We start from the raw sequence: 25098 nt of genomic DNA, 5'->3' as shown, positions 1-25098 counted from the left end.
GATGGGAGACGTCCACCACCGCCCCTCCGCCTCCCCCACCCACCCGACGGCTTTTCGTGGCGTGCGCGCATCATAGCATGTGAAGATATAGCCCGTTAACGACGTCCGATTATAAGCCGTCGCCATCGTCCGATTAAGCAGCTGGTATTGTTTTTGACAAAGATGCCGTCGTCGGAGAAACAGTCGCCATCGCGAATCTATTGCGCAACATTACTGCGTAGCTCAAGAGTCGAGATGGAAGAGAGGAGGTTGGTAGAAGGTCGGCGGTATGACAGCACCGTCAGCACGAGCGCAGCGCAGCCCCCACCTTCCAAGGTTGCGCCTACCGTTTCCACGCGTAAAAGTCGATGACACTACCTTTCCATCCGCTTTTGTTTCAGATACACGACCCACGACGCATCAGCTGAGATCTATTGACTTTTCGGGCCTTTCGTTGTCGAGAAGGTTTTCGCGTGCTGGGTACGCGTCGATATACCACAACCCCTCACCCATCATCGTCTTTGTTGGACGGTGTGATTGAGAGAGGCTTGCATTGCCACGATCTGAAGTATTTACTTAGCAGCATCGTGCTTCTATTCAAGTATTAGCTCATTCGTCAAAGCAGTCGTCGTTTGCGCTATCGCTTGATAGGAAGTTTCTTCCATTGCTTATGCTGTTAGTATTATAAACGTGGTAAGAAGCTTAATGCGCTTTATCGGGAAGGCATTATGAGGTCCATGTAATATTATAAGTTAACAATAGAACCACAAACTGGAAATAGACGCAATACGGCGATAAATGATATGTGGAAGTTGTCCCGAGCAGCGAACAAAGGTCCTAAAAATGGCTCCTGGCAGGTAGAAGAAGAGGATGAAGACCAATATATAGGTGAGACGATCGGGAAGATACAGAACATCACGAACTCTTTACACGTGAACAATACGTTCATCACACACATCAAGTACTTGGTTGTAGAGCGACACTGACATATTCTCATTCAGCTCATCCAAGATCAAGATGAGATCGTCTACTCTACACCGACAGAGCTCTTGCTCCATTCCATGCTATCTCACCTCCCTGCGACAATCGTCGCACACATGATCCCCATGGAAATCAAAACGCCAAAGCCAGCCCATTCGCTGCTTGTGATGAACGCCGATGTTGAGATGCGTCCATGCACACACCTCTCTTCAATCCTTTTTGCACCGCCAAACGACCCATGATGCAGGTTGAACTTTTGGGTATCATAACTAGTCATTACACACATTACAAAGCGGCATGTTGATATGCTGCTTGAACTGACCCCGTTGATGAAACGAGGTCAAAGAGGATATGCCAAATGGCAAAGAGCCTAAGAAGAGTACTTCTCGCGGTAGAACTTGGCTGCGTTGACAAGGTTGACAAGCGCTGCCTTAGTCTCCTTCCACTGGCGGGTCTTGAGACCGCAGTCGGGGTTGACCCAGAGCTGCTCAGGCTTGAGGTAGGTGAGCATCTCGGCGAGACGGTCCTTGATCTCCTGCTCGGAGGGGATACGAGGGGAGTGGATGTCGTAGACACCGGGGCCAATGTGGCGGGGGTAGGCCTTGTCCTCAAAGACCTTGAGGAGCTTGGCGTCGCTCTTGCTGTTCTCGATGGAGAGGACGTCAGCATCGAGCGCGGCAATGGCGTGGAAGAAGTCCTGGAACTCGGAGTAGCAGAAGTGGGAGTGGATCTGGGTAGAGTCCTGGACACCAGCGCAGGCGAGCTTGAAGGAGTCGACAGCCCATGAGAGGTACTTCTCGCGCTCAGTGCCGGCACGGAGAGGAAGACCCTCACGGAGAGCGGGCTCGTCGACTTGGATAACGTAGATGCCAGCAGACTCAAGGTCAACAACCTCGTCGCGGAGGGCGAGAGCAAGTTGCTGGGCCTGGACAGACTGGTGGACATCGTCACGGGGGAAGGACCATCGGAGGCAGGTGATGGGTCCAGTAAGCATACCCTTCATGGGCTTCTTGGAGATGGAGGCGGCGTACTTGGACTCCTTGACGGTCATGGGAGCAGGGCGCGAGATGTCACCGACGATGATCGGGGGACGGACGCAGCGGGATCCGTAGGACTGGACCCAACCCTTGGTGGTGAAGGCATAACCGTCAAGGCGCTCACCGAAGTACTGCACCATGTCGTTACGCTCGGGCTCACCGTGGACGTAGACGTCGAGGCCAAGCTCGTCCTGGATCTTGACGACCTCCTCAATCTCCTTCTCGATGAACTTCTCGTACTCCTCGGGTGTGATCTCACCCTTGGTGAACTTGTTACGTGAGATACGGATCTCCTTGGTCTGGGGGAAAGATCCGATGGTGGTGGTAGGGAACATGGGAAGGTTGAGGTGCTTCTTCTGCTGAGCGTAACGCTCGGGGAAGCCAGACTTGCGCTCGTGCTGCTCAGGGGTGACGCTGGCCTGGCGGTCCTTGACAGCCTTGTTGTTGGTGCGCTCAGATGAGGCACGAGCCTGCATCGACTTGGCGTTGGCCTCAAGAGCCTCACGGACGGATGCTGGGCCATCGTTGACAGCCTTGGCGATGACAACGACCTCGGAGACCTTCTGGCAAGCGAAGGAGAACCAGTCCTTGACCTCCTCGGGCAGCTTCTTCTCGCTGTCGAGAGAGTGGGGAGTGTGGAGAAGGGAGCTGGAGGTGGCAACGAGGACACGGTCCTTGCCGAGCTTCTGGACAGCAGTCTCAACAATCTCGATGGCGTTCTTGAAGTTGGTCTTCCAGATGTTGCGACCGTCGACGACACCGACGGACAGAACCTGGTTGGAGCCAAGCTTGCCGATGACGCTCTCGAGCTGCTCAGGGTTCCTGACAAGGTCGATGTGGATACCAGCAACACCCTGGAGGCTGGGCAAGACCTCGAAGTTGTGGACGATGTCACCGAAGTAGGTGGCGAGGACAAGCTTGGGCAGACCGCTGCCGACGAGCTTCTCGTATGCGGGCTTGAAGGCATCCTTGACCTTCTGGGGGAGGTCGTAGACGAGGACAGGCTCGTCAATCTGGACGTACTCGGCACCAGCCTCCTTCAGCTTCTGGAGGAGCTCGACGTATACCGGCAGCAGCTTCTCGAGAAGGGTGATGGGATCGACGGACTGGCCACGGTCGGCCTTGCCGAGAGCGAGGAAGGAGACAGGTCCGATGAGGACGGGGCGGGTGGTGATGCCAGCCTCCTTGGCCTCGAGGAACTCAGCGACGGGCTTGGGGTTCTCGGCGAGGGTGAAGGTCTGGTTGTCTTGGAGGGTGGGCTTGACGTAGTGGTAGTTTGAGTCGAACCACTTGACCATCTCCTGTAGTGGGGTTAGATGATGTTGATAACTCCCGAACTTTCGGGACTTACCAGCGAGGGGACGTCGACACCGTCCTTCTGGTGGCCACGGCCCATGGCGAAGTACTCATCGAGCTTGTGCAGCGAGTGCTTGGAGTAGCGCTCCGGGATAGCCTAGTCCTGTTAATCGACTGCAGCGGGCATTGGATGACGTGTGCTTACGTTGAAGAGCTGGATGTGGTCGAGGAGGTGGTCGTAGAAGGCGAAGTCGTTGCTGGGAATGACATCGACGCCGGCGTCCTTCTGGATCTTCCAGTGCTCCAACCGCAGACGCTTGCCCTCCTTGATCAGGTCGTCGCGCGAGAGCTTGTCCGCCCAGTAGGCCTCGTTGGCCTTCTTGAGCTCACGGTCCGCACCCATGCGGGGGAAACCGAGTACTGAAGAGTGTACCATTGTGATGTGATTGTCCAATGCGGACAACTGTGATAATTGGGGGGATGGGTAGGATGTGGTAGAGGGGAGGGGGAAGAGGGTGAGGGAGGAAGGTGGGATGTAGGAGGGAGAGTGGTAGCGGATGGTGTGCTTTATGTTTTTTGCTGGCGTATGCAGCAACGTCGCGGGGTTGGCGCCTACGTGGCTCCGATTCGACGGTGCACTCACCGCCCTCAACTTTATTCTGCAACGGCGAGAACAATGCGCCGTTCGTCAGGGCTTCCCTCAATCTACGCAGTGTGGAGCGATTATCTTGGACTATCCTGCTGCTTTAGCGCTCCCATGCCCACAGCTATCGCGCACTAGCTCTGCTAATGCTAACTTTTGCCCAAAGCGACATCGGCGGAGGGGCGCTCGGAGCCTTGGCGGTGACGAGCTTGCGCAACTTCAAGCGTGTCCGGTGAGAACTCGGATGTTTCCACAGCACAGGGACGAGGCACCCTGTAAAGATTCACGCAGGAACGATCCCTTCTCGACTGGGTGTTGCGTATTGGCCATGGCTAACACGTCGTCCATGACAGCATGAATCAGCTCCGCGCCAGCTCTTAGCGGGTTCTGCATCTCAACAGGCATCTTCTGGGTTAGCTCAGACCCTGAAGATCATCGACATCGGGACAATGCCATCAACTCGTCTCGAGCAGAACACCAAGGCGGCATGCGAGTCAGGTGTCGTCGGTGGTTTGTACTGCAGCTCTTCTCACGATGGTCGGTAAATGTCCGAGCGAAGGGTTCACGACGAGGCGGCGGAACCACCGAGTACTTGCCTTATTTAGCTGTCTCCACAACCCCGCATCGTGTATAAAACCCCGCCATCAACAAGCCAAGTAGACGATAACAAGCGCAACAACCCCCCGAGCCAGTGAAACACACACGGATAATATTCACACGCATATCACAATGGCTTCAAGACCGACTCACACCCGAACCGCCTCCACAAACCTGGCCGGCGGCTCAGGCCAGCGCGTGTTGGAAGGAAGGAATGCCATCATCACAGGAGCATCAAGGGGTATTCAAACCACATACCCAAACTACATCCAATTCTAACACCCCCAGGCATCGGCGTAGAAATCGCCCGCAACCTCGCCAGCAAAGGCTGCAACGTTGTCATAAACTACACCTCCGACTCCTCGTCCAAGACCGCCGAAGACCTCGCCTCAGAACTCTCCGCCGAATACGGCATAAAAGCCATCAGCGTACAAGCGAGCATGGGCTCAGAAAACGGCCCCGCCCACCTCGTCGAAGTAACCAAGAACAACTTCCAGCACCCCAAGACGGGCAAGTTCCAACTCGACATCATCATCAACAACGCGGGCGTCGCGGGCAACAACTACGTCGAGAACGTTGATTGTGAGGACTTTGCTAGACAGTTCAATATCAATGTACGGGGGCCGTTGTTGCTGGTGAAGGCGGCGACGCAGTATCTGCCGAATGATCGATCGGGTCGTATCGTCAACCTCAGCTCTGTGAGTTCGAGCCTGGGATACAAAGGCCAGTCTATCTACGGTGGCACAAAGGCAGCGCTGGAGAGCATGACACGGACGTGGTCAAGAGAGTTGGCGGAGCGCTGCACGGTTAATGCGATTAACCCTGGTCCTGTTGCTACGGATATGTACTGGAGTAATGACGACGCGTTTATTGCGCAGAACAAGCCGTTTATCGAGAATACGCCGCTTGCGGCGCCGAGGAAGGGGATTGATCCGGAGAGGATTTATGAGGCGTCGCAGGGTGCTGGTGGACGGCCGGGTTACAGTGAGGAGATTGGAGGTGTAGTGGGGATGTTGTGTTTGCCTGAGGCGGGGTGGACTACTGGAAGTGTTATTTGCGCGAATGGGGGTATGAAGTTCAGCTTTTAGATACCTGAGCAAACGACAACGAGACGGATATGATGTCAAGAAGGATACTTTCTTCGGTCGGGATCTAATCTACCGCACACGCGTAACACTCTGCCGTACTTCCCCATTCCCACCCTCCCAAACCTCACTCTCAATAACCACACTAGACGTTTTCCTAATCACCCCATCTCCATCTTCTCTCACAACAATCCCTCGCTCAGAATCCCTATCACACATCCACCCCGCTCCCATTCTCTCCTCGCTTCCCACACTGACCCTGTCATCATCCACAGATTCGTACCCATTCGTCTTTGCAATCCGCGAACCAATCGTCTTGAGTTCGGATTCGTGCTGCGACTCATCCGCATCATGTCCTCCTGCACTACGGCTTTGTTTGGTACCGCGACTTCGGTTCCGACTACTGCGTAACGTAGATTCGCCGATGAGGTGGGGGGCGACGTGCCGGAAGAAGAGGCGCATGGTGGGGAGGCAGCCGGTTATTATTACTAGGTTCGCTTCGATGAGGCTGCAGGAGGGGTAGATTAGCGACGTAGACCTGATGAGATGTAATGCCTGCTTTGGAGATCGTGTGATGAGGCGTGGGATTGGGTGGACTTACATCCAGATACCCGGCATGACGATCGCCCATGTCTGATCGATGGTTTGGAGCATGGGGAAAAGGAGGGCGAGGCGGACGCCGCTTGTTATACACGTTCTGGCATTCCTGTTAGCTCATGCTTTTCATCTTTACCGTAGCCTCGCTCTAGTTGGAACTCACAGCGAGCCCACCCCAAATATACATATCAACCCCATCTTCTGCGCGCGCGGCATCTGCAGCCTGACCACCATCGGTACCGGTAGAACCAGCAACAAGATATCCGTAGCCATATTCAACACCGCCGTCGCCATATAAAGCGGCGTTCTGTCGATGCAGCTTCCCTCCGTGATGGCAACATCCCAGTTCCGTCGGAAAGGCGTACAAGCGAAGATGAGCGGGAAGACAAGGGCGATATTGTAGCCGACCACGAGGAACATGCTTGCATAGACACACGATTTGAACCAGCGGAGGTGTGATAGGCGGAGGTAGAAGAAGAGGAGGGAAAGTTTGGCGCTCGCGAGGAAGGGGCAGTAGATTATACTTGCTACGCTGATCAACTTGTGAGTGGTTAGTCGGGATTTTTGGGAGGGGTCGATGAGTGGTGCTTACATTCATGGTAGAGTTGACGCGGTGGCCGGTCAGTTCCCAGATGTGGACGCCGAGTGTGCCGCGGCCGTACTGGACTGCTAGGTGGTTAGATCGGTGATGGTGGAAGTGGGCCTTGCTTAACTCACAGAGGATGGGAACTTGTATTGCTATGGAGAAGCACTGTAGGTTTGGTCATTAGCACGATTTGTCGAACATGTCATCTTTTTCAAGCTGCGATGCGACGCACCCAGGCTATGAGCAGCGCTACTGTGAGTGTTGTCAGAAATTGCATATGATGTTTGTGATCTTTCACGATCTTGACCAGAGCGCATGAGCTTACTATCATCTGGTGTAAAGTTCTTCGCTAGCTGCGTCTTCGTGTAGACGCGTATAGTCATGAAGATGGCGGCGATGATCATGCCCAAGGTGCCAATCCAGAAGTTGGCAGCCTCGCCCGTTCTTTGCGGGTTGTCGACATCAACGATGTATCCAGGCGGAGCCGGAAAGATGGGCTTGTCCATGTCCATGATGCAAATATGTGGAGAAAGTGTGCGTCCTGCTGATCGGCGAAGCTGTCGTGTGTCTATATTTCAGTTCAAATTCTCGTACCCATCATCCGGGTCATCGCAATCCGTCATTTCTTGCTCTGGTCGACCGACATACTCAACATGTAACCATGTTCCATGTCACATGAAATCCTACTGTTGATTGTTATGTTCAGTCATAGCGCACAAGCAATGTCACTGTACACGCCGCATCGCTTAGGCAGTGAGGCTCACACATGCAGCAAGGGATTGGCCTGGAGCACTGCACCGCCGACCAAGAAGTTGGTCAGTATACCTGTGCCACTCCACTGCATCGGCATCATAACTCTGCATGACAATAACGGCTCAGATGTCTTCCTGTCTGGCGGAAGCTTGGGTTGAGCATAAGCATGCCAAGGATGTGGCGTTCGTTGAACTGGCCATCCCTTAGGCGTCACATCCATCAGTAAGGTTGACCGAGGTCCGCGAAGCGTCTGTTGATGGCCGTTAGAGCGACTGTGCCTCGTTCCTAGCTCTCCGCGGTCCGCTCGCCAGGGTCGCGGATGATCCCCAAATTAACTGCTTGTGCCGAGCCGTATGTAAAGTGATTTCGAACCTATGGAGAAGCATACGTTCATAGACCCCTGCAAGCCACCTTTTAGCGAACAAATCGACGGCATTGCCGCTTCGCTGCCGACGGGTGTATGGCCTTCGCGGCACAGGCCGAACGCCACTTGAGTCCAGCCCTGGAAACAATTTTGGCATCCTTCGAGCATCCAGCTTCATCTCATATGTCGAGTCATTGATGAGCAGGAATTGCGCATCCTTGTTGAGGTTAATCCCTCAAACTGTTGAGAGATGTGAGCGAGTAGAAAAGCGTGCCACAGCCTGCGTCAAGGTTTCGGCCATCGGGTGTTCCTTGTGTTATCTCTTCACCTATTGGACTGGATATCATCATGACTCGCTTGTCCCTTGCCTTACTTGTGGCAGCGGCTGTCGTCCCATTCGCACATGCTGACTATTGCGTGAGGCTGCTCCCTAGTTCCCTTCCATCCGAAACGTCTGCTAATATCTACAGTGCTCTGCTCTTGCACTCACCTCCCTAAAGAGTCGGCTGCTCTACCCTGGTCAAGACGCGTATGAGACGCGGGAAGATTCCTACTTCGATGTCAAGCAGCAGGTTATCACACCCAACTGCATCGTCCAGCCCAAGACCGCGAAAGAAGTCGCCCTTGCTCTTAAGACCCTCACGGCTGCTAGTCGACTGAAGTCGTGCAAGTTTGCGATTCGTAGTGGTGGACACACTCCATACATTGGAGCCTCCAATATCGAGAACGGCGTAACACTCGACTTGCACTATCTCAGCACCGTTGAGTATGATGCTAAGAAGGCCTTGGTCAGAGTCGGTCCTGCGGCAACGTGGAACGACGTGTACGATGCCCTGGAGCCACTGAACGCCATGACAAGTGGTGGACGCTCGTCCACAGTTGGCGTCGGTGGTCTTACGCTCGGCGGTGGAATCTCGTACTTCTCGCCGGGGCGGGGCCTGGTCTGCGACAACGTCATCGAGTTCGAGGTTGTTCTCGCTGACGGTCGTATCGTGACCGCATCCAAGACTTCGCATCCAGATCTCTTTGCTGTCCTCAAAGGCGGCAACAACAACTTCGGGATCGTTACTAGCTTCAAATTCGGCACCTTCGACTACGCCGGCATGTGGGGTGGTCTCGTCATTTACCCAGAGTCGACCATACAAGACCACTTCAAGGCCCTCATCAACTTCTCAAACAACATTGACAAGGAACCGAAGGGTTCGGCTATCGTCATGCCGGTGTACCAGAGCTCGGCGGGCGCCGATTTGATACTGAACGCGTACGACTATGCCGAGCCGGTATCAAGACCCGCGGCTTACGACGAGTTTTTGGCAATTCCTGGCAACATCTCGGACTCCACGGGTATCAGGAACATGTCATCGCTGGCAGCAGAACTCGCGGGCGCTACTACACACAGGTAAGCGAGCCTCCATTGCTCTTGACAGATGCTGATCGAAACCTAGCGTATACTTTGGCACACTGACGTTCGCGAACGATCTTCGCGTCATGACCAAAGCCCATGAGATCTACATGGATGTGCTGTCCAACCTGAAGGCCAAGGCTACGGGTGACTGGCAGATCTATGTGCTCTACCAGCCCCTTCCGCCTTCGTACTGGAGGCAGAGCGCGTCCAAGGGCGGCAACATGTTAGGGTTGGAGCGCTTTGGTGAACAGGTGCTGTGCCGTAAGTTTGACATGGATCTCTGTAACAACTGCATACTGATCAGTAACAATAGTATACCAACCCTACATCTCTTGGCAAGGTGCTGAGCAAGACGCGCTCTTTCAAGCCGCAGGCGCCGATCTCGTCAACGGAATCCGCGAGTATGCCGAGAGCATCGGTGCCGACAACCCATATCTCTACCTGAACTACGCGGACAACACGCAAGATCCCCTCGCAAGCTATGGATCCGCTTCTGTAAAGAAGATGAAGGCTGCGGCGAAGAAGTATGACCCTGCGGGTGTCTTTCAGAAGCTTGTGCCGGGTGGTTTCAAGATCTCCAATGTTCAGTAGATGAGGGTTGCCTTTCCATAGAACGAATCGATAGCAATGAATGTGTCGATGTGACAACAACATAGATATATCGTTTCGGGAAGTGATATTTCCGTTGTGAGCAACATGCCTACCGCTTTCAAATAATGTTCCCGGGTGTCAACGCCGCTGTTAGGCTGAGGTCCAAGCAAGAGACTATTACGAAATCTGATCACGCGATACAGATAACCTGAGAACGGTGCAGATGAAGATGTTGGCGAAGACCCGTTGTTGACGCGTAGCGTCATGAAGGCTGCGAGTGGAGGAAAGCAGGGTGGCAGGCAGGCGTGAAAGCCAAAGCCGGATTTCGCTTGGCGGACCCACCCAGTCGCGCTAGCCGTATCTGACGAAGGTGCACCAAGCCAGCACGCGCTCCACGGTGAAGACGCGTCCACCGATGCACTTCGAGTATCATTCGCAGTACAAGTGCACATACCCAACATAAGCTTGAGTTCAGAACGATAGAAACGTCATTGATACTTCTAGGGGCCAGCACCATCCCACCTAGGGTGCGTCGAGGCACATACTACAGTATCTACGACCATCATCAGAACAATTAACACCCAGTTACCCCAATATGCAAACTGTCCATTCTTGGCCATGAATTCAAAATAACTCTAAGAGACCTCAAAAACAACGTACCCGCAACCTCACCCATTCAAACCCTCACCCCTCCCACCCCCCTACACCCCAACCCCTCTCAGCCGCCCTAACCATCCCCTCATCCCCCGCCACCCTCCCCTCATACGTCCACCCCCTCTCCCTCACCATCCTCCTCTCACATCCCTCCCACAACCTCTCATGTTCCTCGTCCCTGCGATTCCATCCCGGCTTCCTCCACACAGGCTTCTCCCATGGGTCATCTGCGGTCCGTTTAATATAGCCTTTGGCTTCTTTCCAAACCATTAGTTCGCGCCATTCGCCGATGTGGTAGTAGTCTGAGAGCGAGGGGAGGTGCGGGAAGAGGCGAGCCCATGCTGCGCGGGGGCCTTCGTTGGGGGGTGGTGTGGTTGGTGGGAGGGGTGGGGAGGAGACGGTGGGTGTGGATGAGGAAGCGGAGGCGGCGGTGCGGAGGGCGAGGGTGCGGGCGGCGGTTTCTAGTGCGAGGGCGGAGGAGGATAGCGGGACGTTCTTGCTTCCACGCGTACGTGGAGCGGCAGCGGCAGTGGTGCGGGAAGCGGTGCGGGAAGCAGGTCTAGATGTCGAACCCGAAGCCGCATGCCCACGTGACCGCGAAGCTCCGCTTGTCTTCTTCCGTGAAAACTCTTCGTTTTGAGAGGCTTTGAATGTTTTTGTTCGCTTTCTTCGGCCTCTTTCTTCTACTTGCGCTTCTGCTTCCTGCTCTTGCGCCTCGGCGCCACTAGCCTCTATGTCATGATGTAAGACAAGAGAAACGCGTTTGCGCTTCGGACTATTCACCTTGGGGGCTTGAACTTCTTGAACTTTTTGCACCACTTGTGCATCAGCCTTACCTCTAGGCACAACCTCATTCCAAATCCTTGTTGGAATATACAGTTTAGGTGATTTCTTCTCCTTTGCTGCAATCTCTACTTCCACTTCTACTTGCACTTCTGGTGGTGGTGGTGGTGGTGAGGAAACAACCTCTTCCTGCACCTCCTCTTCTACCTCCACAACTTCATCCTCCTCATACGCACTCTCCGTCTCTTCTCCTTGATCAACCTCTCCATCAACTCCTCCATCAACTCCTCCATCAACCCCTCTATCCATCTCGCGATAAGACCACAGGTTCCTCAACAGGTTGGCGTTCATGGCTTGGACTGCAGGGGTTGTGGCTAGGGATTGGAAAGACATGGCGTGTAGGAGTCTCGTGTATGTTTTGGGAATCGACTACTGTACCGCGAGCGTGATGTATGAGCCTGGGTGTGGTGTGCAAGCGGGTTTGTAGTAGTGGTGGGTGGGTGTAGTAGGCAACTGTATGTATTGCCTGATCGTGTGTAGTAGTTGAGCCGATGTGTAGTCAGTTGAGTGTGTGATGACGGCGTGAATGTACTTGGTTTGACCGTATATAGTCAGCTGAGTGTGTTATGGCGGCTCGAATGTGAGTTGATTGATCGTATGTATCAGTCGAGCTGGTGTGTGATGTTTGAGCGTGGGTGAGGTCGAGCGAGGGTGTAGTAGTTGGCTTAGTGTTTTAGTCAGTGTGCGATGGGTAGCTCTCTGAAAATAGATTCACAGCGGGATATATCCAGCCTTATAAACAAAAACAGTGTGAGAATTTCCAACGGCCTTGACTCAATGCAATGACTGTATCCAGAGTTCGCACTCCCCAGTAGAAAAGCGCGCAGTGTGCTCGGACAAGTACTCCGAAAGCCCACCGCAGATAATCACCATGTCAAACGTGGGAACAAATCGCTAGCCCAAGGTCCTCGCCGCACGAGCCACTGTGTTGTTGTGAATTGATCGATGTTTTGGATATTGAGGCATTGCCACTGGCTGCAGAAGTGGAAGTGGGTCGCGGCTCTAATACCCGTGAGTGCATGCCTTGGGTGAGCAAATACGCGACCAATGGAAATTCGAGCATTGCACAACCAGCCTCAAGGGCGATGACAACACAACGAGAAAATGACCAACTATGACGAGTAAATGCTACGGACTGACCTATGCTAACAATAACGATACATTCGTCGCACTGGCGGACCCGAGGAGCAAATATTAGACATTACGATGTGACGCGAATCTGACCCACCTCACTGAGCCGCCACACTTTCCCGCGCTTTTCCACTGTCCATCCTGCTGAAGGACAAGATCCTTTCATGCTCTGTAGCCTCCTGCTGTTTGAACTTGGAAATCAGATCCATGGTGCTTCGCCTAACGCTGACCAAGCTCCGCTCCTCGAAAGCGCTGTCATCTTGACCCAGCGAGCCGAAGCTCCTGGCGCGGCTCCCATTGCTCATCTGACTCATCTGACTAGCGTTGCGCGTGTGTTTGCGCAGATGAGTAGGCAAAGTGCGCGATTGCACGGACACCTGCCGGCTATCGAATGAGTGCCGATTCGGACGACCAAAGTCCTCGAGAACTCGGTTCGTGTCCATACTCAGACGAGGGTATGCATCGACGCAGTTCTCGTAGTAGGTAGACCAGACACGTGCTCGATCGTTTGCGTGCTGCGCATCAGCTGCGCCATCGCCGAATGACATCTCGTTGAGATTGGGCGCAGAAGAATTGCGCCGTGGACGGAGTGTTGCCATGGAATCCTCCGCTCGTAGATTGCTCCTGGATTTAGTCGTCTTCCTCAAGGTTTCTTGCCTCAGCACTGACTGCTCATCACCTGGGATGTACGTGTCAACGTCTCTGTGAGCCTCACCCGCCCAAACATCAGGCAGGAGCTCGAGCTCAGGGTGCTCAAGAATGCCGCCGGATGCGATGGAACTGCGGTGTCCTCTACCATGCCTGCGAAACTCTGTGCTCTGACTCCTGAACATCTTGGTGTAGTTCTTCATGAGGGTCTTGCCGAACGTCATCGAGTTGCTCTTCGCTACACGACTACTGCCAACTTTCTTCTTTTTCTTTTTCTCGCCAGGCATTAGTGGAGTAGACGGTCTTCTCGCTGTGGGATCAATCAGGTCCTCGTCATCCGTTGCTGAAGCGAACTTGATCGCTGCCTCTAGTGCAAAGTCGCGAGGCTGAACGTTGTCAGCCTTTCCGGCAGAGGCGGTACGGTCATGACGCGTGTGCGAAGGGTAGCGACCCCAGGCCCCGACGACATCCGTGCTGTCGCCCTGCCGCTCAAATGCATTTGCCACTTCTTGTCCAACGCTAACATCATCACGCCCTACCATAGCACTGCGACGAGACACCATTTTGAACAGCCCCTCGGAGCGCTCTTCACCAGGTGTTTCGGCGTGGGGGTTTAATGTCGATACCCGTGTGCTAGACCCATCATCAGCTCGGCTAGCTGGATCCAGGCCTTCGACACTGATGCGTCGCACGGAAACGCTGCCGCTGCGCTCGCGGAAGGGGCTCGCATGAACAGCGAGGTCCCTGTTCTTGGGAAGATAGAGAGATGCTTTCTCGTCCTGATGCGCTTGCAAAGCGCGATCCCATACATGGTTGGCGCCTTTGTTCTTCCCGAGTGCATGTTGTTCAGCCTGCATGCTTATCAATGACCGTGACTGACGACGTCCATGATTGACAGGGAGCTCCAGCGTGTCAGACGGACCATCCACAGCGGCAAGTGCGACGGCCGAGGAGGAAGAAGCTTCAGACTGGAGATTTGCTTCACTCTGGCTACGCAGACTCAGGCGCTTTGGGTTCAAGAACTTGATGATAGATGCCGACTGTGTCATCTTCTTCTTGGGTGGAGATGGGCTGAACTCTTCTCGAAATTTGGAGGTCTTGGTATCAGCAACACTGTTCTTGCGTGCTAGCGGCGCGGGCGGTGCAAGAAGCGAAGGCTCGATCGGATGGCCAGTGACAGTTGCGAGGTTGGTAAGACCATGTCGTTTAACTGGTCTTGGTGTGTCTTCGTTGTCTGTAGGAAAGGAAGCCGAACGCCGAGGCCGTCGTATGTCGACAGACGAAATGCTAACCGGGCGATTCTCAGTATCAGTGCGCGGTAGAGTCGTCACCGATCCTCCAAAACTGTCGGGTGGGCTTTGGGGCCGACTTGAGTAGATGGAAGACGCAACATCAGGTCGGGTGTCAAGATCGTTCGGCAATACCTTACCCCATTTGCTCGGAACTTTTGTGCTGGCAAAGCCTGAACTCGATGTTTGCCGGTCATGGCGGGCTAGTTGCTTGCTTCGTGGGGAAGTTCGGCTCTGGTCTGAGACAGTGCGTTCACGGAATGCGCGAGGCGGAGTTGGAAGCTCTGGTGCATCGGCAAGTTGCTCCCATGAGAGAAGAGACCCGGAGCGTAGATGATGTGAGATGCGCATGCTATAAAGATGGACAGACCGACGTGGGTTGTCATCATCGTCATTGTCCTCGCTGTTGTGTGCCTGTCCTCGTGCTTTACGCGGTGAGTCTCCACGGAGAGTGCCTCTGATGGATGTAGACGGCCTTGGAGTTGCAGTGGAAGTCGGCTGTTGAACGCGGATCTCAATGAGGCGAGCAGAAGGAGAAGCAGTCGACCCAAGAGCTCGGTACGACGATACCGAAGCGGAGCTACTTTGTTTCTGGTGTCGCTTGTGGCCGTCATTGTTGAGGGTGGTTATAGATGCCTGTGGACTGATATGGCGCGGAGGCACAGGAAACTGCGAAAGACGGAGACTCTTGTGCATTATCTCAGACCATGGTATGCCAGCTGAGTCGTGGTCGGTAAGGCTTGGTAGTCGTAATGGTGAGAGGGGTGAAGGCTTCGGCAAGCCCATGGATGTAGCTGAATGCGAGCGTCTCACTCTGTTGTCCTTTCCACCAGGTGTATCCGATCGCAGATTGGGCGTGCTGAACACTTGACTGAACCGGTGGGAGAAAGGTCCGGCCTGTGGCTTGTTGATACTGTACGGAGGGAGATCGTCGTTGAGGTCGCCGCTGGTGCGGCCGTTTCTTGTGGAGTCTGGTGTTGTTTTGCTGGTGACTGTCAGTATGGCGTGATGAAGAGCTCGCAACATCTAACCTTCCGGTTGTGGTGGTCCAGTCGACGCTATGGATGCTCGGTCGCTTGATAGGTGATTTCTTGCCGATGTTGTTTGCAATTTCGTCAAGTGCCTCAGCATCTGAATCATAACCGCCCTCATCAGGCTTCTTGTCGCTGAGTAGATCCTTGCGTAGGTCATCTTTGGTAATCTGAAGCTGCTGATTCGTTCCGTCTTTCAGCTGCTTGACGACAGTGCCGGCAGCTGGAGTAATGTGCCTTGGTCTCGGTTGCAGATGTGGTGATGAAACGGTTGGGGCTTTCTTAGGGAGCTCCTTCGAAAACTTGCGTCTGATCAGTGAACGCATACTCGTCATCTTGTGTAGACTGCGGATGCTATGCATCGAAGGACGGCTGAAGCGTGCACGAAGCGTTCGCATTGGCATGGCCCGGTCCTCGTTGGAGTCGCGGGCGTTGTGGAAGATCTCATGCAGCTCATGGAGGTCTTCCGAACGGGCACTCGTGAAGCGTGAATTGGGTGAGCTAGCATCTTTGGGTAGAAGTGGCCTGTTCACCGGTGTAGGCTGACTGACGCGGGCGTTGGGTAGCTCGGGCGAATCTGAACGATCGTCCTGCTCGGCCGTACAGCACAGCTTGGTCGCCATGATGGCGAGGTGGTGAAGGAAGGATGAGTGGGTGGCTGCACATGGAAAGTTGCTGGTTTGTTGATGGCTGCGTCAGTGCACGTGGAGTGCTTGCCCAAGGCCGGAAGCCGGGAAAGAGGGATGGAAACAGGACAGCTTTCCGATGCCAACATGAGCTTATGGAAGTGCCAACGGTTGCAGAAGACATGGTAGCGTATAGGGAAGTAGTTTCGATGACGAAGACAAACCACTATGGCGTGAGATGCTGGAAGGGTAAGGCAGCGGCGGCTGCATCTATGTTGTGGCCTCATGTGGTGTGGAAGGAGCGTGTCATATGCCGTTCATGGCGACTTCCCAATGCAGTGGTTATCCAAACATACAACACAAATCTGACACAGCCGAAGTGGCTTTTGGTCGCGATATGCATGCCCTCTGGTGTTGCGTCTGAGAGACTCGAATATGCATCACTGTTGCACATGCCATGCACGTGGTTGTATTTCAGCCCATCATCTTTTTGCCGCTAGCATCCTCGCTGTATAGGCCCTGGTCTTTGATCCAAGCGGCGACGCCTTCAGTACACAGCTTGCCCACTATGTCCCAATCACCTGCGTTGGCTGCCTTCCTCACTCTGGTAGAGCTTATACCAACGCCTTCCTCGGCTTGCACCATATCGATGCTGTTGCCCCAGGCAGGCTCAAAGCCGGCCTTTTCCTGATTGCCATCTTTCAGATCCTGCAGGTATCTCTCCTGCTCCTCCGTTGTACCAAATTCGTTCGACGACTCGTCGCTCGGGTCGGTGGGCCGCTGGGTCACGCGCAGCTTGTGGCCGGCATCGAAGAAGGGCTTGAGCGCCGAGAGCGGTGGGTCGTACTTGGGGTAGTATTTGGGGTTGCAGAAGCGGATCAGGGTGTCGTAGCCGACGAGGTGGATGTGAATGGGTCGCGACGCGTAGAATGGTGGTGTGGTCTCGGCTATGGCAACCGACTTGTCACTGTAGTATGGTTCCTTGGTTAGGCCAATGTCTATCGACACGTTGGAGACGTCATCATTCATCGAAGGTGACGCGCTCTTCAAGCTTCGCGACAAATCCTCGGCAAACACGGTCATGAGGGCGATGCGCTGCACGAAGCTTGCCGGACTCGGTGCCTTGTCTGCATTGTGGGTACTGAACAGCAGTAACAGCCTGTACGGGCTCTTCTCTAGGGGCGTCGACTGCTTCAGGGCCGATGTCGCGAGGGTAAGGTGGGCAATTGATGGCGGGTTGAAGGAAGAGTCGAGGATGTATAGTGTCTTGGGCTGTGTTGGCGTGTCGTTGACTGTCCGTACGACGCGGAACTTGGCGGGAGACGAAGTAAATGAATGCAGCGCTGATTCGAGATCAGGTAACAAACTCCTTACTGACGCGATTCGCGATGCCATGTCAGCCATTATAGTTGCGAAGCTTTACCGATGCGCTGAGCTCAAAGCGCGCGGGGAGCTCTTCTCGCGTCCGGCACGTCATGGCTCTCACCCCTGCCCTCTCACAACACCAACACCACAACCTCCTGCATCTCCAACAACGCCACATCCGCGCTATCTTTCCAGCACTTCATCCAGTCCCCACGATCATCTTCGATGAAGGCTCTGCCAGACGTGCAAAACGTCACGTTACAGTGTTGCTTCGATGACACCCTCACAAGAGTGGCAATCCCCTCGGAAAGCGTCCGAGTGGATCTCGCGCCACCTTCCCATTGGCTCTTCACGATGGTCTGAGCTGGCGGGGAACCTGGAAGCCCTGCGCATCCGTGACAATGGCGAAAATGCGACTTCCAGGTGTTTGCATCTGCATCTGCATCTGCATCAACCCCAGGCAAACAATCTCCATCGCGCTGACTTTGTTGTGGTGGAATGCAGCGCATGAGGTCTGCGACTCATCCACCGATATCTCTTCAGTAGTTTCTGCATAGCTTGTCAAACCGCCAGGTCCCCATCTCTCTAGCCCAATACATTGTTCAATCAGCCTAGATCAGGTATCAACCCATAATCGATTGGTGGCTATTTCCATCTGTCACACCATGGCTTCATTCTTTTCGTCGAATTACAGGCAATACAAGAAGGACACAGGTTGGTCGACCGCCTAATTGGACCTTCCTCAATTAACATATCCAGAATACATCGCGGGATGGCTAGCAGCAACCGCCGAAAAAGTGGGCTACCAGCGCAGTAGCTGTCTAGCTCCTCCACAGTCAACTCCGCAGCCAGCTAAACGACTCAAGGGCAAGGCGAGGAAAGAAGCCCAAAAAGCTGCTGCTGCCTCCGCGAATACCCCTGCGGATACCTATCGCATCAATGTTGGAGAGTTTGTGCCCATGGCAGAAGCCATTGCGAAGAAAGTCCCCAAGGTCGAGGTCCCTGGAGCGCTCAGCAAACTGTTCGATCGTGCCATCCAGGCTCGAGAAAAGGCGGCAACTTGGTTCAAACAATCGCATAGCGACACGGTCCTAGACGAGAGCAATCAGACCCATGCTCACTTCGTCGAAATTCTTAGAAATGCTGCTGATATCCTTCAGCCGCTGGTTAAGGAGTCTGTGCCTCGTGCTCAAAGGAAGGAGCCAAGTCAAAAGTCCGACGTTGACACCCTGCGAGAGATGAAGAATACTTTCTCCAGTCTCTCAGTGGACCCTGAAAACGCTGCTGAAGAGGCTGAGCCTGAGGATGAGCTTGGGGAGGAGCCTGCCTCCAGACCAGATGACTCGATGGAATCGCTACCTCCAGTGAACCCTGTTGAAATCCAGCAAGACGAGTCGGAAATCGAATCCGAGTTCTTCTTCGCTATCCAGTCGTTCATTACCAACATACATGAGCTCCGCGACATTGTTCAAGAAGTCTGGTTTTCATACAAGGACGGCAAAGTCGACTTGGTGAACGCTTCTGTCATCGCGAACACAGCTATCGACTTGGTGCGGCACGCTGAGTCTGAATTTGATCTAACGCTTGTACGCCCGAAGAAGTACCCTCAGAAGAATTTTCCCGTATGGGGTAAGTCATCGACTGAACGTCTCGCCATTTAGCTCACAGCCATTAATACTTCGCAGTACTACCAGCTCTTTTGTTGATCAGTCAGCATCCGGACATCATCGACCCATCCGATTTTAACGACTTCCTATTTCCCAGTGGCCTTATGATGCCTGGCTCTCATGCGTGCTCACAAGTTTACTGGTGTATGTGGCCAGTTTATGCCGGCCTAAAATACTACTTGGAGGCGATTAGGATTTCGAAGAAGCCTAAAACGGATATTCCCATCGTTGCTAAATCTGCTTTCAATCCAGTCGGTGGCGTCCACAAAGATACCTACCGCACGCTTGAACTGGCCCGGATGTTTCGACACACTACTTCGCGCCATGGCGAGACAATAGCCATGGACGAAGTATCTCGCGGTATGGCGCATATGTTCAAACATCGTCAGATCCCCATTTGGACTACTGTAAGTACTTATGAAGAAACAAAGCGCATACTATACTGATATACGGGTAGTTTGGAATACAAATACTGCTCGACATACAAGACATTCTAACTAAAGATCATCTGCACGATCCGTTCGATGAGCTCAATGTGCGCGTAGATCGGGAGGTGGTCATGAAAGAGGCGCTGGAGGGTAGCTGGATACAACCCTTCCCGTCTGAAGGACATGCAGCGGATGTTCGAAAGGACATGGCCACGGACCTTACCTATACCAAAGCAGTCGCGGATGATCCATGCGAAACCCTGAAGCCCAATCCGATTCGATGTGGACTCTTGATGTACGACGCTTATCTGCAACTCAACACCTCAGGTTACCAGCTAGAACGCGCGTTGGGTCAGATTTGTATGATGACACACTTGTACGTTGCTACCAAGCTATTGCATCCTGATTGCCCTGTATGGCCGGATATGGAGTACCTCATCCACCAGCAAGACGAAACGAGGCTTTTCTTCGGTGGTGCCCCCCAGACTCTCGGTGAGTCTCTTCGCAAGGTCTATTTGATGGTGGGGCGGACTGCCTCTGATGCAGCCCGTGAGCCACGAGGAAAGAAGACCTCAAAAACGCTGAAGGATATGCGGAAGCTAAGAGACGGCCGTTGGTTACAAGAACCCAGCATCCTGGCCCCGATCTTCTTGGAGCGAAGTTTTGGATGGGCAACTACCGACGCAGCTGTTGACGGTACGTACACGCTTAACGTGAGCATCTTGTCAGAAAGACACTGACGTTCGATACACAAATACAGATAAAGTTAGACAACTCAACAACACCCTTCGATCGGAAACAGAGCTGGCTCGCCTAGCCAAAAAGTTCAACAGAGAGCGCGACATGGTATGGTGGACACTAGCAAGCCGTCGCTGGCGCCCATACATCGAAGAGCACTCCGCAAACGACAACGGCCCCACCGCCCTCCTCCGCGACCTTGTTCTCTGGCTTGAAGGCGATGCCATGGACCTCTACTTCAGCTGGCAAGCTCTGCAAGACCAATGCGCAAAAGTTTGGCACCACCTCGTACGCTCCCTCTCCACAGACCCCTCTTGGGACAACAAGTGGAGCCAAGATCCACGGATGGGTATTTATATCCTGGAAGACGCCGCCGCCGACGAGGAGCACTGGGGCTGTATAGCAAAAGACGACAAAGCCTTTGCATCTCCTTTGCGAAAAGCACACGACGCGATCCAAAAAGTCATCTTCGAAGTCCAGGAAGAACCCCAAACCGCCCTCGGTATCTTCGACAGAGACCCAAGAGCATCTGCTGACATCGCAACTCGCGGCGGTGACGTCTGCCTCGCACGCCTTGCAAAAGAAAACAAAGACTTCACCCTCTCCATCGGAAGCGGAGCCCACTACGATCCCCTCGACCTCTACAAAAACTGGCCCCCGGAAAAATTCATATACTCACATGTCGCCCAATGCATTCTCAACTTTGGCCGTGATGTGAAGGAAGCAGAAGAAAAGAAGGAGGCGGAAGGCAAGCGTGTTTACGATCCTGAAGATGGCAAGTATTATCGGATTCAGGATCACACTTTGGTATCGGATGACGAGGACGATGATCCTTGTGCTGATTGTCCAAGGTGTAAGAGGAGGAAGTTCTTGGGGCATCGGTACCCGACTTATGCGGGGCACCATGGGGAGGTGGATCGGGAGTTGTGGGATGAGGATAGTGAACGGTCTACGGATAGTGAGGATGAAGGGGCGTAGAGGATGGTGGTGATCTTGGTGGGATGAGCGATTGAAGGAGCCGAGGAATCTACAAGATCTGTTGAATGCAACACTGTGTATCATACTGTCGGAATAGTCACCTTGTCTGACGCCCACAGGTTTCAGTGGGCATCTGGAAGGCGCTATATCCAAAGGAGCCTAGCGGCCATACTGGTCGCCAAGCCTCTCCACAAGGGCCAGCTCGCCGTTCTCATGCTGCGACCAACCTTGCGACCTTACATCGCGAGCCCTTCAGCACAACCGCCAACGCAATCAACGATGACCGTGTATTGTGTCGCATTCGCTCACCGCTACGATATTTGATGCACTCACTCACCCTTGATACTAATGTAACTCTGCTGTCGCAATCGCGCGTGGCGGACGCGTCTTGACGCGACGGACTTAGCTCAGACTATTGACATCGCGTCACGAATGCTAGACAGCATCTACAGAACTTAGTCGCGAACCGGCGCACTACCTCATGGGCATCGTCTGTTCGGTCTACCTCCCAACCATTTTGACAAAGTTGACGTCAACGAGCGTTTCGCATTCGCGGTCCTCGGACTGCGTTTGTGGGTTCAGTAGCCGGGGCTCTCCCTCCATCTCCAGATGAATGGCTGCTGAACAAAGGCAACGCCCGAGAGTAATGCTGATGCGTCCCGATGGGTCTGATCCGCTCTGCGGTGACAGCTCGTCGGTGATGTTGAGGCAATGAGCCTATCTGGCGGCTTTACCCTGCTGCTGCATCCTCTTTGTTCCTGGTCCTCGGAGCAGTTGAGCATCGATGGGCGCACGGCATAGGTGGGATTGACGTTTCGTTTCAGCTCATACATTTTCTTATCCTCTTCTCGGCAACGTGCCGTGGTTGCCGGTTCTCCAGGTCTTCATCTGGTTGCCTAATATGTGGTTGCTACACCACAGTTATGCGTAATACCAGATTCGATCCTAAAATTGTTAGTTCTCAGCCATGATTGGTTTCCGCGCACCTGAGCGTCATCTGCCGATCCATGCCCGCCTCGCACGGCTAGGCAGCCATCTTCAACAAGAGAACATCGACACGCACTACTTCGTCCGTCAACTTTCATCGTCAAGATGCAATGCTATACGCGCGAAACCTTCCAGGAGGAGTATGCCTTCCCTTTCAAACCGGCGAAGGATTTCGAACGCGCTGGCATCCCCGCTCAATATGCCTCCGGTCACCCAAAGGAGTGGTCGCAAACGCGCGATGTTATCGACTTCAGCGCCGATCTGCCACAACCATCCGAGATTACATACCAAAGTTACGATACTGCTGTGAGCTCTGACAAGAAGTTGCTGGCCATCAGCAGTAGCGCGGGGCGTATCTTGGTATACAACATCCAGACCCGACAGCTGTGCGAGGTCCTCGAAGGAGCTGGAGCGGTGGCGTTCCGGCCTTCTGATGCCATTGGGGAAAGGCATGCAGAGATTGAGCAAAGCTCCGGTGCTGGGACTCCGAGACCTGGCTATACCCTGTTGAGCTCCGTCGTCGATGAGACGCAGCGGGGCGGACGTACAACCGGCCAGCTCATCCTTTGGGACCTGGACCAGAACGGACGCATACTGGACAAAGAAGAGCCGATCGATCCCTCCGTCTGGGCTACGAAAGCTATCGACGCAATCGCCCCTGAACTTGCAGCAAACCACGAATGGACCAGGGAGTTCATCGATGCGTCCTCGCTCCATACAGAGTTCTTGAAAGCGCTCAGTCACGTAGCCGCCGACCATAGCAGGCGCCACAACACCATCATTGACAACGCGGAACTGGGCAATTTCGGGTCTAAATACTTCAGCAAGGACGGCAGACTGATGCTGTACCATTCAAACGCCCGAACAACCCAACACGGCATGCGCGCAGCGGAAGATTTGCCGCTCGTCGTTATCTATGACGTGGAAGCAGGCAAAGAGATGCACCGCCTTACTGGACACACGGATGCCATCATGTGGTCGGCTATGAGCCCGAACATGGAGTGTGTTGCTACCGTGTCTTGGGATGGCTCGCTACGCATGTATTCCGTTTCGACTGGGGCTCTCATTTGGGCTACAGACAAATCAGGTGGGCAGAGTTGGGCCGGCGCATTCTCGTAAGCACTACTCCGGTACATACTACACGTAAGACATATGCTAACTTAGTTCACCAACTTATAGGCCAGATTCACAGCTCATCGTCTGGAGCACTAACAGCGGCTCAGTGGTGCAGGTTCACGATGTCTCAGACGGTCGAAAGGTAGCAGCTATGCCAGAGAAATTTTCCCGCTGGTGCCGGTGCTTTGACTGGCATCCAACGCGGTCGGAGATTGCGCTTTGCGCTGGTAAAGAAGCATACGTCTGGAACCCCTTGGATGGTCCCAATGGCAAGATACTTCAGCATTTCAACATCGAGGGCAACGCACGACTGAGTATGGTTGAGATCCAGTCTGTTCTATGGATGAACGAAGGTCGATTACTGGGTATCGAGTCGGACGAAGGATCAACCCTGATCTATGACACCGAAAGCAACGCGAAAGAGCTGTTTCGGCGACCTGCTGGCACGATGGCTAATTATATTACGGGCAGTCTATGCGGTATATTCCGAGACAAGGAAGAACAGGATGTATACCTCAGCGTCGACGGCGATGGAACTGCGCGGTTCTGGCGGACGAGTGTCCCAGCCGTACCATCGTGGTGGGACAAAGAACCGATCCCAGTTGTTACAATGAAAGCATTCCCCGAGACGGGAAAGTATGTCAAAATCACGAAGGCATCGGGCAAAGCAGCTTTAGAGCACGAAGCCGCTAAAGAGAGTTAGGGTGAAAATGGTGCGGCGTTGTGGACCGCTGAGTATAGTCCTACGCCAGTGGACAAACGATACCTCGGCTTTGAGATTGTCCCGGCTGGCATGGAGGATTGGTATCATGTTCAGTGTTGCGATAGTGTTTTGATCGCTGGTCATGGTAATTCACCCCACCCTTCCCGCTCCTTGCTTTTTTTCGCCAGTCTGACTGCATCACCCAATATTTCACACGTACCAATGACAGCCAAGAACAAATTGACACTTCACGATACCCAACACCTTCTGCAGGGCTGCAGCACTGGGCATACCCGGGATGGGGGAACCGGTAGCGAGTCTTGGTCACAATTAATGTCAGTGGCTGTGGATACAACGGATATCGGCGCCGGCACGGTATACCCTTCCTTGTCACCCGTGATCACACAATCTTGCGAGCAGCTGACGCACTGCTTTCGGCACATCGGCGCATACGCCACCATACACTTTCCGTTATCTTCGCCGCTGTCCCACACTAATCGGTTGCTCGGATTGCGCAATCCGGATCGTGTGCGCATATTGACGATGCGAAGATCGTTGAGTTTTCGACATGTTGGGACTCGCAGTATTGCCTCACGGCTGGCTAAAGGCGTTGCGGTCCGGGCAACCGTCTCCGCGCTTACGTTGTACCCTTTCAGGCTGAACCCCACACCGCCATTCGCTTAGCCCCACGCGGTGCGGCTTATTGTGCTGTGTACCTTATATGAACCATGGAGGAACAGATGACTGACGTGCGAAAATCCCTCGTCGTCCTTTTTACGATTTGCACGCTGGTCGGACTTTCGTTTTCAAGGTCATCCTAAGCTTGCGCTCTTGCTGCTTCTTCTCATAGGAGTATCGACGACCTTCGTTTGCCTTGCTAGCAATCTTGTCCACGAGCATCGAGTTTGACACTCCCGCTGTAGACTAAATCAGCAGAAACGCTAAGACTTTGTGCCTGGTCACGCGTTTTGATTCCGCAT

General features: G+C 53.8%; 9 protein-coding genes across 9 annotated transcripts; 4 read left to right on the top strand and 5 right to left on the bottom strand.

Moving 5' to 3' along the window:
• Positions 1-1330: 1330 nt before the first annotated feature.
• Positions 1331-3729, bottom strand: MET26 (homocysteine methyltransferase Met26; the record flags this gene model as incomplete). The annotated part of the gene is made up of 3 exons (XM_049360297.1): positions 1331-3298; positions 3349-3450; positions 3499-3729. The coding sequence occupies 3 exons, from the start codon at positions 3727-3729 to the stop codon at positions 1331-1333; spliced, it is 2301 nt and encodes a 766-aa protein (XP_049205249.1).
• Positions 3730-4665: 936 nt separating this feature from the next.
• Positions 4666-5621, top strand: J4E79_011467 (uncharacterized protein; the record flags this gene model as incomplete). Its single annotated transcript, XM_049360296.1, has 2 exons — positions 4666-4774; positions 4822-5621. 2 exons carry the CDS (start codon positions 4666-4668, stop codon positions 5619-5621), a joined length of 909 nt encoding a protein of 302 aa, XP_049205248.1.
• A 742-nt stretch (positions 5622-6363) lies between these two features.
• On the bottom strand, positions 6364-7313 carry J4E79_011466 (uncharacterized protein; the record flags this gene model as incomplete). The annotated part of the gene is made up of 5 exons (XM_049360295.1): positions 6364-6522; positions 6808-6881; positions 6933-6966; positions 7034-7053; positions 7127-7313. The coding sequence occupies 5 exons, from the start codon at positions 7311-7313 to the stop codon at positions 6364-6366; spliced, it is 474 nt and encodes a 157-aa protein (XP_049205247.1).
• Positions 7314-8266: 953 nt separating this feature from the next.
• Positions 8267-9914, top strand: J4E79_011465 (uncharacterized protein; the record flags this gene model as incomplete). The annotated part of the gene is made up of 4 exons (XM_049360294.1): positions 8267-8335; positions 8389-9317; positions 9364-9584; positions 9637-9914. 4 exons carry the CDS (start codon positions 8267-8269, stop codon positions 9912-9914), a joined length of 1497 nt encoding a protein of 498 aa, XP_049205246.1.
• A 684-nt stretch (positions 9915-10598) lies between these two features.
• On the bottom strand, positions 10599-11744 carry J4E79_011464 (uncharacterized protein; the record flags this gene model as incomplete). Its single annotated transcript, XM_049360293.1, has 2 exons — positions 10599-11299; positions 11405-11744. 2 exons carry the CDS (start codon positions 11742-11744, stop codon positions 10599-10601), a joined length of 1041 nt encoding a protein of 346 aa, XP_049205245.1.
• Positions 11745-12640: 896 nt separating this feature from the next.
• Positions 12641-16133, bottom strand: J4E79_011463 (uncharacterized protein; the record flags this gene model as incomplete). Its single annotated transcript, XM_049360292.1, has 2 exons — positions 12641-15464; positions 15511-16133. The coding sequence occupies 2 exons, from the start codon at positions 16131-16133 to the stop codon at positions 12641-12643; spliced, it is 3447 nt and encodes a 1148-aa protein (XP_049205244.1).
• Positions 16134-16610: 477 nt separating this feature from the next.
• J4E79_011462 (uncharacterized protein) lies at positions 16611-17531 on the bottom strand (the record flags this gene model as incomplete). The annotated part of the gene is made up of 1 exon (XM_049360291.1): positions 16611-17531. The coding sequence occupies one exon, from the start codon at positions 17529-17531 to the stop codon at positions 16611-16613; it is 921 nt and encodes a 306-aa protein (XP_049205243.1).
• A 635-nt stretch (positions 17532-18166) lies between these two features.
• J4E79_011461 (uncharacterized protein) lies at positions 18167-21312 on the top strand (the record flags this gene model as incomplete). Its single annotated transcript, XM_049360290.1, has 5 exons — positions 18167-18215; positions 18261-19130; positions 19325-19575; positions 19626-20292; positions 20357-21312. The coding sequence occupies 5 exons, from the start codon at positions 18167-18169 to the stop codon at positions 21310-21312; spliced, it is 2793 nt and encodes a 930-aa protein (XP_049205242.1).
• A 1092-nt stretch (positions 21313-22404) lies between these two features.
• On the top strand, positions 22405-24118 carry J4E79_011460 (uncharacterized protein; the record flags this gene model as incomplete). Its single annotated transcript, XM_049360289.1, has 2 exons — positions 22405-23414; positions 23479-24118. The coding sequence occupies 2 exons, from the start codon at positions 22405-22407 to the stop codon at positions 24116-24118; spliced, it is 1650 nt and encodes a 549-aa protein (XP_049205241.1).
• Positions 24119-25098: the final 980 nt, after the last annotated feature.

Source organism: Alternaria viburni (genome assembly GCF_023758015.1).
Source record: "Alternaria viburni strain BMP 2772 chromosome Unknown scaffold_42, whole genome shotgun sequence".
In the NCBI taxonomy this organism is placed as follows: Eukaryota; Fungi; Ascomycota; class Dothideomycetes; order Pleosporales; family Pleosporaceae; genus Alternaria; species Alternaria viburni.
Note: the sequence above shows the minus strand (reverse complement) of the source record. Positions and strands in the feature narration are given on the sequence as shown.